Source organism: Caloenas nicobarica, chromosome 19, assembly GCF_036013445.1.
Source record: "Caloenas nicobarica isolate bCalNic1 chromosome 19, bCalNic1.hap1, whole genome shotgun sequence".
In the NCBI taxonomy this organism is placed as follows: Eukaryota; Metazoa; Chordata; class Aves; order Columbiformes; family Columbidae; genus Caloenas; species Caloenas nicobarica.
The window spans coordinates 7,262,127-7,274,147 of NC_088263.1; the positions used below are offsets into that span (position 1 = coordinate 7,262,127).

General features: G+C 41.8%; 1 protein-coding gene across 3 annotated transcripts in view; it reads left to right on the top strand.

Moving 5' to 3' along the window:
- The window catches only part of NUP214 (nucleoporin 214), a 41,375-nt gene extending 30,839 nt beyond the window's left edge, over window positions 1-10,536 (top strand). For all 3 annotated transcript variants that reach the window (XM_065648332.1, XM_065648334.1, XM_065648333.1), the window contains 7 exons: window positions 568-638; window positions 1,150-1,303; window positions 3,519-3,668; window positions 6,093-6,264; window positions 8,654-8,796; window positions 9,622-9,646; window positions 10,341-10,536. In XM_065648332.1, the coding sequence (XP_065504404.1) occupies window positions 568-638; window positions 1,150-1,303; window positions 3,519-3,668; window positions 6,093-6,264; window positions 8,654-8,796; window positions 9,622-9,646; window positions 10,341-10,374 (749 nt within the window). In that variant the 3' untranslated portion in view covers window positions 10,375-10,536. The remainder of the gene's footprint in view (window positions 1-567; window positions 639-1,149; window positions 1,304-3,518; window positions 3,669-6,092; window positions 6,265-8,653; window positions 8,797-9,621; window positions 9,647-10,340) is intronic.
- The last annotated feature ends 1,485 nt before the right edge of the window (window positions 10,537-12,021 follow it).

The following is a 12,021-nucleotide window of genomic DNA, read 5'->3' on the forward strand; positions in this document are numbered from 1 at the left end:
GATTTTTAACTACAGTAACGGAGAATAGTTAAATTGGGGGAAGTGAACTCTGCTTAAGAAAGGTGTTCCTAATTGTAGAAACGCAAGTTGAATTACAAAATGCACATTTAAAAGAACTGGGAAATGGAATGAGGAGTACTTTTTTTAATCAAAATATTTCTTTATCTATAACGGGAATCTTTAAGAAACAAAGCTCAGCTTCTCCCTACAGAAGGGAAATCAGGATGCTACAGCGCTTGTTCAAGCCTTGCAGCACCCTTATAGCAATGTTAACAGAAATCCAGTTCTCTTATATTGTTAGCAATGATCCCACAAGTGAAAAAACCTTTTATTTTGTTTGTTTTTCATGTTGGTCAAAGAGAAAAGGAGAATGACTTTAAAGGAAACTTCCAGTGGAATTTACTATTTGTGTGTTGGCACATACTTTAAATTTATAACATCATTTGTATCTGTGTTTTGGCATGGGAGACCTGTCCTTTCCCTCTTCTGGACTAGTGTCACCTCCCTGAATTGTCTTACACCCTAGTAATAGTTCTGGTGGTTTATTTTCCTTTCTTTTCTTGGCAGGTTTTGGTTCTAGTAACACAGGTTCTGTGTTTGGGCAAGCAGCAAATACCGGAGGCACTGTCTTTGGCCAGGCAAGTATTTATTGTTTTTGCAGAAACATGGGACTGTTACGTATCGTGGACATGTTCAGGGTTCCCTACCTATTTCTGATATATTAAAAAATAAAAAAATACAATTTGACGTGCTCAATAAAAGGTGTCACAGTCTGTACCGAAGTATTTGCTATTGTAGGGGGCACTAAAGCATCATCTGTATCATCTTCTAAGGGGTATGGAGAAACAAATGTTTTACCACGTGCCAGATAAGATAGAGATGTTGTAAGTCACCTGCCTTTTTTCCATGCTAAGTGGCACGTGGACAGTGTAGGCAAGTTTCAAAAGCATGATTCTGTATCATGGATAAGGTTTAAGAGAGACTTAAATAAGATTTCATCACATTACGTGTTGGAAGGTGATTGCTTCCTGGTTCATCAAGCCCTTCATATATTCAGCAGAATAGGCCTGACAGAAAAATCAGCCTTGGGGGAATGTGCAGCTTTGATTTCTCTTAAATCACCTTTTTGTCCTTTTTCTGTCCTAGCAGCCATCTTCTTCCAGTGGAGGCTTGTTTGGAGCTGGAAGTGGTGGGAGAGATGGAGGTTTCTTCAGCGGTTTGGGAGGAAAGCCAAGTCAGGATGCAGCCAGTAAGAATCCTTTCGGTTCCTCCAGTGGAGGATTTGGATCTGCAGCTTCCCAGAGTAAGTGAACGAAACAAGAATACAAAACGTGCTTTGATTTCCGTCTGCTTTTGCGATCCCATCTGCTTTTCTGCCATTAGTCGTCTTTGAGTAAATTCTGTGTTAACATGAAAGGCTTCCAGGGATAACAGACAGTGTGTATGATGTGTAATCCAGAATTTTTCCTTTCAGGTTTATAGAAAGTAAGTAGGGAAGCCATTGAAACAAACAGATGCAAGAAGTGTGAAGAATATCTATATTCTGTAGGGAGTTCTTGGCTAAATTCTTCTTCAAAATTGAATACTCTAACCTCTTGTCACTGAATTTCTGCTTCCAACTTGGTTGAAAGTTAGAAAGCTTTTATTATTTCTCATCTGCCCTAACTGTTAAAATTGTTAAGAATCTTATTCTCAAACGAACCGAAGTTAAACAAGTGCATGATGGATAGCAGTTTCTTCACCCTTGTCCTAAAACTAACTGTCTTTATGCAGCACATGCAAGGTGTTTTATCAAAATCTGGTGTAATATATGGATAAGCCCTCAAGTCATTTTTCATGTCCAGGAAGACATGTGAATTTCTTCAGTCACATGGATGTAGTGAAGAAGAGCAAATATTCTCAGCCATTGAGTTGGGGATGTAGTCTGTTTTGGTAAGGAAGCAGAATTGTAGAGTTTCCTTTATCAGTTTTTACCCAGATTTGATAGACAGGGTGAATCTGGTCTCCAGATAAGCTCTTAGAAGCATCATGACAACTGGATAGATGAGAGGAATTGCGTTAAAACCCTCTTTTGGAGGAGGGACTCGGCGCTTGTCCTTCTTTTGCTCCCATTGTCAGCTAAAAGGCATCAATCCGTGTGTGTTTTGGCTAAATCAATCTGCACATGAGGTGCCAAACCGACCCTCCCACGTGTTGCTTCTTGCCCAGCCAACCAACCTAACAAAAGGAGGCGTGAAAAGTAGTTAGGACTACATTAAAGCCACACTCGGGTTCCTTTGCACCAGGGACTTTAAGGGACTATTAGAATTTTTTTTTTTAGAAGCTATAAAGGATTAACCGTAAGTGCAAGAAGCGATCACTGTCTATTAGTGTAAAGACTTAATTTTTTTAATTGCCACAATTGAGTTAAAAACACATTAGTCTTGAGTTTTCTGGGCTAACAGGTAATATTGTAAAATTTGAGCCGAGATGCGTGGTGCTGTTGTCTGCTGTAGCAATTAGTTTGAAATACTAGCAGGCTCTCTTGTGCCTTTCCTGTGCAGCTATTGCAGAGCAGTGCTTGTTACATACCTTTGCATGTCACAAAAGCTATTCAGGACGATTTCTTAACTGTGGCTTTTATTTAATGACTGCCCTGCTTCGTTATTTCGTCACTTTTGACTTGGGTTTGGCAGAAAGGGAAAGCAGAAGGGGTGGAGTCCAGCGGGTAGAAAGTGGCAAGAAAGGGAAACAGTGGCTAAGATGTAAAAGTAGGGGAGCAAAGGAAAACTGTTGAGTGAGCTGCAAGGGGCTAGAAGTAACGCTTCAAGTCTTGGGAGACCAAATCCATTTCTTTTATTACATCTTTAATGATCCATTGGGATTGAATGGTTGAGGTCGGTTCTCTAACCTTGCTAATTTAGTCCTCCTTGATTGCAGCGCTGGGGTTTGTGATGAAATAAATCAAATGGTTCACCAGAGAGAAGCTTTGATTATTCCGTGTCTTGACACTAGGTGCTAAAAATCTGTGTAGCCTTGTGAATGATGAAAATTTATGTCATTTTTCAGTAAGGCTGGAAAAGTTTGGCACCTTCTTTAAGGTTCTGACAGATAGTCATGTTAAGAAATACTGACCATTGCCAGAATAGTCAAGAATATTTAATTTGTAGTGGACCAATACTTGTGTTGTCAAGAGAGGCTGGTTTTAGCTGCTGTGATTTCTGACTTGAGGGGTTGTCTGTTAGTGACTGTGATGCAGGATGCAACTAGACAAATCATCCATCCTGTGATTTGCTAAATTACAGCAATAAAGGGCTGTTAGTGGTCCGTCTGATCCAGAATGGCTGGGTAGAACTACAGAACCCTGTAGGAAAACAGGAAAACTCTGTTTCTCTGCAGAGTGCTGTTCTCAATGCATTTGTTTTGTGTTTGGGGGTTGGGGAAGTACAAGGGGTTTCTGTTTCTCTTGATCCAGTTAATGAAGTGTAACTGGGAATATTGTCTGTTATGAGCTTCACGAGTATTTTTCTTCTTCCCAGATTCTTCCAACTTATTTGGAAACAGTGGAGCAAAGACCTTTGGATTCGGGAGCTCATCTTTCGGAGAGCAGAAGCCTACGGGCACTTTCAGCTCTGGTGGGGGAAGCGTGGCCTCGCAGGGCTTTGGGTTCTCCAGTCCAACCAAAGCAGGTACTTTGTTAACCCCCCCACACTTATCTGTGAGCTATTTAGTAGAGTATTCTACCATTTAGACGTCTACAGCCTGGACTCAATATATGTACAGGAATTGTCTTTGAACAATAAATAAAAAATAAGTAATGACTTAGTGAGTGGGACTTCAGCTGGTGGATTCAAGGTAGAGATTTACAATCTCTTGTGCAGAAAAGCACCCGGTAAACTACAATTTTTAGGTGTTCATTCCAGAAATTCCCATTGCAGTTTAAGAGCACAGCACTGTGTGAATTATTTCTGATCCTATGTACTGTACAATGAAGAGTACAGAATACAGAACTGAATAAGTTTGTCCTATTTTAGATGCTTCCTTGGAATATTATCTTCCAAACTTCACTCTGGGTTTTGTCCCCATTTCTTCATGTGTGTGAATGCACAGGTGTCTACAATGGGAAAGCTTCTTCATAAAATGTGTATCAGGCGTGTTTCAAGTCCTTTTCTTTTGAAACCAGCCTGGCCTGTCATCATCACTTTCTTCTGTGGTTGAGACATTGTTCTGTCGATGGAGTTAATTGAATCAAATATTGGAAATTTCACAAAACCTCTTTTCTTTTTACTGTCATCTGCCCAAAGAAAGAGCCACAGAAGTAGTGGTGACTGTAATGTTTATTAGAACTGAATGGCAGAATGTTCCTTTTGTTAATTACCAGGCCAAATGGAGGCCCAAAGGGTCAGGCAGAGCAAAGCTTTTCTCCTCTAACCTCAGACTGTTCCTACAGTGAACACTGCAGTTGGGTGTCTGCTCCACGTGTGGGTATTGCTTTCTCCTCGATAGTGGACCGAGTTTCTTATCTGTTATTTTTGCTAGAGGAGAAGGACATTGCTGAAGGAAGTTCTTTCATTCACCCAGCGACTCTTCCCTTGCTTTTGATTGTTTTGGTTTCAAAATTCTTCTTGAGATGGGATTTTCAAGAGCTTTCTGCAGAAGGCACATCCACTCACACAGAGCCCCTCAGATCCTTCCCTCCTCTGGTTGTATTTGCTAAATATTGAAATGATTGATGCCTCTTCTTCTCCCAGCTGCAGTGGAAGGGTTTACTTTATTTGAATCCCCCTTTGTCCTGGTTTCACTACTTGTGTGTTTCATTTTTCGTTCTCCAGTATTGGTTAATATCCATTGCAAAAGAGAGCATATGCTGAGCAAAGCTTCAGCCCCTGTGATAAATACTCTAACTTCCTAGAGATAGAGGTAACAAGATACCTGATCTGTATTTAAATAATTCAAGCCTAGCATTTATTTTTTCCAGACCTTTTGTGTTTACAGCCAAACAGTATCCATTACCTTGACACGGACTGGAATTTCACCCAGGGTATTGAAATGCGTGGTGGTATCCCAGTCCCCAGCACTAGTCAAACGAAAGAGCAGGTGTCCTTCACGTTCCACGGTGTCAGTTAGAAACAGGCCAACAATATCAGCGGATGAACACAGAATAAAATAGCCTTGGTAGAAGTCCATACCAAGTTGCAGAAGGCAGCTAAACCCCAAAGAGAAATTGCCAAGAGCAGAGTTCAGTTCTTGGTTCCCCACAGGAATCATTTCCACCACTTAAACCAGAACTAAATAAAACCCTACCTCCTGAATCTTCTTCTATCACTGGAGCGCCTCAAAAACAAGCTTGCTGTCTGATCTTAAGAATTGGGGAGACTTACCCGTTGCATTGGGGAGTTCTTGCACTTCCAGCATTTGCATGGATCGAGTGCTGTGCTCAGGACAGAATGTTTGTCCAGAGCTTTAGGTTTGGAGGCAGGGTAAAACACTGCAACCAAACCACAGCAGCAAATGTTCATGAAATTGACCTTTACAGGAGACTTTTCATTCTGCATTGCTATATTCAGTTCATTTGGAGAGTTTTATGACGAAGGATGGATGTGTCTTTTTTATAATAATAGAAGCATCAGTCTATTGCCTGTTGTATGTACTCTTACTATAACTTGGTTATTGTGCATGCTCTCTATCTCACAATTAAGATATTGGTCTTTTTTGTATAAAGCAAATAGAAATTCCATCACAGTGTGCAAGCATATGTGATATACCACCACTTTTTAGTACAGCTCTGGGAATTGAGTTGATTTCGTGCTCAAATGTTCAAGCGACCCGGAATGTGGTTTTCTTCTGGATAGTCTCTTAATTCAGTTGCAGGTTTTTTGCATGCATTTGGGCACTTCTCTTATCCATGTCTTTTGTCATGAAATACCCTGCAGTTTGGAAGCTTTGTGGCAGTTACTTTTGTAAATAACGCTGTGTCCATATGATAAGACAAACAGAGATGAATGGAGATTGTCTGCTTTGAAATCTAGTTTTTGCTTTTCCGCATTATTTTTTACGTGATGTTCTCGTCCCTTTTTTTTTTTTTTTTTTTTTTTTGCCTCTGTTTTGCTCAGGTGGCTTCGGTGCTGCTCCAGTGTTTGGCAGCCCTCCCACTTTCGGGGGATCCCCTGGGTTCGGAGGGGTGCCAGCATTCGGTTCAGCCCCAACCTTTTCAAGCCCTCTGGGCTCAACGGGAGGCAAAGTGTTCGGCGAGGGTACAGCAGCCGCCAGCGCTGGAGGATTTGGGTAAGCAACAGGGGCTGGGGAAGCAATATTCTTGCATGACAAAATCTATCGTGCTTTGTTACCTCCACGTTAACATAAAAAATGTATTCTGTGATTGATCGCTAAGCTCCAAGTGTCCTTTGGTTTTTTTGTTGTTTGGTAGGTTTTTAAGGCATAAAACAAAGACATGAACCCCCAAGGAAATGATGTGTGTGGTGTCGTTTTAATGCTGAAACTACCATGTTGAATCTTCAGCTTTAGGGACTGGAGGGGAAATGTGAATCATCTTGCAAGTGTCTAAGGGAATGCAGGAGTATGTTCTGTGTGCACACTTACTAAGTTCAGATCTAGGCTTACAAACTGTCTAGCACAGAAAAATAATAAATATCATTATCTGTGACTCTGTCTAGCCACCTTACCCATTGTGAGGTTTGGGCTGGAGATCCTGATGAGAATTCAGTCTGTTCTCTCACCTTTGGGGGCTGGGAGGAAGCATTTGTAACAGTCTGTGCTCCCAGAGCAATTTATGTTTATCCCACACTGATTGTTTTTACCTGTTTCTTTATGCCTTAAGCCTGTGCTTGGCACCAGAGCAGACAGCACTTTATTCCTTGTTTTGTTCAGCAAATACAGAATTTCAAACCTTGCAAAGCAGCTTCTGCAATAGGCAGCGAACACACTTCTTCAACACCACACCACCAGCAGGCAACTCTCCGCCATGCCCTGCAATTACATTCAGACCCAATAGACCCAATTAAAAAAAAAATTTAAAACCTTCCAGTGAAAAGAGAAAACTGGATGTCTTCCCAGTCTGAGTGTTTACGTATTTCACAAGTGTTTGTCTTTGGTTTCAGGAGGAACTGCCTTTACGTAAGGCACATTAGACCATCCAGAAGTGTAAGTTGTTAATTCCCCGTGAGATCAGGCAGGAACCCATCGGCCAGGGCACCCCAGCGCTGCAGGAGCTTCAGCTGGGTTCTTCTGCAGCTCTACAAAGCTCCAAATGTCACCACAACATTTTGAAGAATAGTTTAATTCTGCAGTGTAATGTAGCATGTGAACAGGACTTCGTTTCTGCCTTTCTCTTGAAGTAAAATTTTAAAAACCCCAAATCCAGAGAAGTTACTTGCTAGTACATGATGCGGTATTAGTTCCTGAGAACACCGTGCTAACTTGTGATTCGTTGCTGCTTCAATTCTGAAAAATCTGCATCACTTGTTAAATGACTTAGGTATCAAAAATAGAAACCACACTTCTTCAAAGTCTGCAATTCAGACTGTGAGCAAATAATGTTTTGCTTTCATCAAGTAACCTCAAGTGCGTCTCAATTCTGTTTTGTATAGGAGCTTTGCAAAAGACCTGAAAATCTGGGCAAGATAGGTTTGATTTGCTTGTTACCAGGCAATGACTGTACCTCATGCCTTTTATATGTTTAAAAAAAATAATCTGTTCATAGCTTAAGCTGTTTATGTGCTCCAAGTGTGCTTAGCATTTTTCAACAGACATGTTCTTCTAGTTGCAACTGCAAGAAGCAGTTTGAACCACGAGTTTCCTTGTCACTGTTTCACCGGGTAGACATGATTTGTGTGTTTAGTGGCACAGTCCTGATGAGACGGAGCACTGTAAAAACCTCTCCTTCTCAAATGCATCATCTCATCTTGCTTCTTTTTTGAAAGACCTATAAAAACTGTTCTACCCTTGCTGGGAAAACCACATTTGTGGTTCTGAGCTGAAGTTTTCTACAAGGTACATGGGTCAAGAGCCAAAGCAGAGGCACAGGGGATGGTTAACGGGGCCAAAGACGCAAAGTCACCGAACTGCCCGTTGTATCTCGTGCTGTGTGTGGCAGTAGCGTGTGTACAGTTGACGGTGTCTGAGGTAGGAGAGGTGACGTCCTTTACCAGGTGAGTTGTTTGTCACACTGCTACAAGGGCTGTCTTTTATCTGGAGAGATATGTTTTGATGTGGGTTTTGTTTATTTTTTTTTAAAGTCGTCTAGATCTGGATGGATGGAGAGGTGGGTTAACATGCTGTCAGCTCACATTTTAAGTCAGAGCTTAAAGCATGAAAACTACACAGAGTGTGAATTAATACATTCTATTTGATGGCTGAAGTTGGTATTTCTAAGCAGTTGAAAATGTACCCTGTGTAAGCATGAACATATTTGCCCTTCTGCCTGATATAGACTAAGAACGTAGGCTGAACAGACACTTATATTTACAATATTCTTTCCCAAACCAGACAATCTGTTTCCAGAATGAACAATTATTAAGAATTCATATTGGGTGGTCTCGCTCTTCTGATGTATCCTTGTTTAAGGATCGCACGGTTCTCATTGCAGGTATGAGAACAGACTTCCAGGGTAAGTGAGAAGATGCTCGCAAACACAATTTTTCTCTTTAAATTGCAGGTTTGGCGGTACCAGTAACAATACAGCATCGTTCGGCACACTAGCAAACCAAAATACCCCGACGTTTGGATCGCTGTCACAACAGGGCACTGGTTTTGGCACACAAAGCAGTGGATTCTCAGCTTTTGGGACAGGTGGAGGAGGTAGGAGCAGCTAAAATATAATGAACCTAACAGGCCCCATGTCTCCAGTTTTTCCTGGAACTGAGGTGTGACTCCTTGGCTCCCTGTCAAAAATCTGCCTGGTTCTGGTCCTGCTGTAGGGAAAGCACCATAACCTTGAGAACTGAGCTGCAGGGTGGGGTGTAGCACCTTCTCAGACTTTATCTCCTAATTACATCGCTGATTTGCTGTGGCATGTCAATAAATCACTCTTCTTCTGCACGCCTCATCAGATTATTGCTTTTCGCTCTTTTTTGTGGAGTTGTTCTTCTCAAAGGAAAATATTGAGAAATAACAAATATCTCTTCAGTACCATAGGTATGGGTATCCGTGCATAAGTACTTACTGTCAAAAGAATATACACTGCAAAATTGAGCTAGAACACCAATAGCGAACATTTTATCTGCTCTAATTCAGTGAGGGTGCAGTGAAAACAGCCTTTGAGAGGTGACACATTCGTTGGTCAGCCTGTCACCGCTGCCTTGCGTTAAGCACAAACTCCATCTTCAGAACACAGCCCTCTGTTTTCAGGGAGAGGTGAATAAACCAGGCACGTTTTATGCGGTTGCTACTAATGAATGGCCGTAGCTGATGAGCAGTGAAGGCAAAGCCCTCTCAGGAACTCTCAAGTCGCTTTTCTTCTAGATGGAGATTTGACTTTCATTGTTTGCCCATCACTCCTTCCCTGGCCTAAGGCAGGAAAGAAGTGTTTTTCAATCTGTGTGTGGGAGGGGACATGTACTACAAATCTTATGCATTCATTTTACCTTTTAACAATTATTTTTCCAATCTTGCATTTCTTTTCAGGGTTTGGTTTCGGATCATCTAACACGTAAGTACCATTTTATGTCTAACTTTTCATTAAAAATACAAATAGAACCAGAATAGAAGAGCCGAATGGTTTACAAGAGCAAGCTTTGAAAGTAGCAGTAACATACTAGTTCTGATTTCCTTTTTAGAGGCACTGCATAGAGCTCAAAGCATGAGCTCTGAACATGTGTGTTCCAGGGAGGTTCATCTTTCATATAAGAGAGAATTTTCAGTTAGATCATGCTCTTTCTCCACTTCTTGAGCACATGATGCGTGTGCACAAGCTGTGTGTGCGAATCTAATATCTGCTCCATTTGTCGACTTGAAACAAGGAATGAAGTAAACCGGTACCTTTCTGGCTGATCCGAGATCCTGATTTACAGTTAAAGAATGGGACTAAGATCCGAGGTTAACTCTGCCATCCCCTCTGCCACTGACTGCGGGGTTCCTTGAGCAAGTTTCTTTTACTTTGTTTCCCTGTCACGCAGAAGAAAGCATGTGTGTCTCCAGATGGTAGGCTCTAGAATAAGCATAATTACATCTAGTTAGTGTGTGTTGATGCAGTCTCAGGTGAAAGGTGCTGGAAATACCGATGAATTCTCATAATAAGCTTCTGATACTAAGGAGACTGAAGTTTGTTTGAGAGATCGGCTGAATTAATACTGTGTGAGACTCTAGCACTCATTGCTCTGCTGGTTTTTTTTCTTGCTCCACAGATCTTCCTCTGGATTTAGTGGATGGAGAAGCTAAGAGCATTCTGAATTCTCCTGTAGAACTGTGCCGTAGCTCCTGCGTTCATGATTCACCTACACAATCAATATCCAAACAGCTTTTCTTTCAAATACAAGTTCTTGGACTATTTTTTTTTTTTTTTAACAAAAAGATTTTGCTTATTTTTATGCAACACTTGTTCTTGCTCTATATTAAAACTATTTTATCTGTCTCGATGTTATTTGTGTTGGAAGGGTTTATCTCCCTGGATCTAGAAGAACTAGCTGCATGCTGTGGTTACCAGCCCCTTACTGGACTTGGCTTTCTGTTGTTTGTCCCTTGCCTAGACAATCCTGATATAAACCAGTGCATTTTTCATTGAAGAGAATGACTGATTATCCCACGCTCTTAAGAAGGGGCTGTAGTTTGCCCTGCTAATTTTAAGTATAGGATGGGGTACATGCCTACAGAATTACAGAATGTTAGGGATTGAAAGGGACCTCAAAAGCTCATCCAGTCCAACCCCCCCACCGGAGCAGGAACACCCAGATGAGGTTACACAGGAAGGTGTCCGGGCGGGTTTGAATGTCGGCAGAGAAGGAGACTCCACAACCTCCCTGAGCAGCCTGGGCCAGGCTCTGCCACCCTCACTGAGAAGAAGTTTCTTCTCAAATTTAAGTAGAACCTCTTGTGTTCCAGTTGGAAACCATGCAGAGTGGTCCAGCAGTGACTTCAGCCAGCTCCCTCAGCACCTGCAGGTGCATCCCATCTGGACTCATGGATTTACGGATGTCCAGATTGCTTAATCCCCCTTCAAATCTAGTTTAAAGCCCTCCCAATGGGCCCTGCTAATTCCTGTCCTAGCATCCTTTTGCCCCTGCAAGATAAACCTTTCCCACGTATCACTGTCAGGACTGGTGTCTTATAAAACCAGCTGTTAACAAAGAAACCAAAGCCCTGCCTGTAGCACCAGTCTTGAAGCCAATCATTTATGGACTGAATTTTTCTATTCCATCCCATGTTGTCACCTGAAAATGGAAGGAATGAAGAGAAAATCACTTGAGCCCCAGACTCTTTCACCATCCGTCCCAAGGCCTTGAAATCTTTCTTGATTCCCCTCAGACTGCGGGATGCAGCTTCCTCCCCATCTGTCTGGAAGATCAGCAGTGAGTAAGTAGTCTGAAGTGTTAAAACTGAGTCATGTGTGAGCCAGAGGCTCAGTGGAGAAATAGGAAATGATCCGAGGAGAAACTGGCAGCGTGCAGAACGCGTTCCCATGGCAGTAACATTCAGCAGGGAGGTGGGAAGTAAAAGCTCTCCTATTTTTACCTTTCTGTAAATTTTACAGAACTCAGAAAGTGGAACTCAGGTTACAGGGAGAACTTCTGGCTCTGGAATTAGAAGTGTGACCTCCATCCAGAGGCATTAGTGATTTTGCAGCGTATGGCTTTGGCTGTTGGATTCTCCTGTCAGCTACATTTTTCTTCTAACGTGTATGAGATTGTACCTTTTCCCTGTAGCTTTTGGCTTTAGTCAATGACATTTGTGAAATTCTCCTATGTTTATACTTGAACATACTGAGCAAATGTTTTCAAGAATGCCCTGAAGGCATTCGGACAAACACTTTCTATTTGATGCATCTGACCTCCATAAAACCTCTAAATGATGTAACGGGGTTTTGTTGCT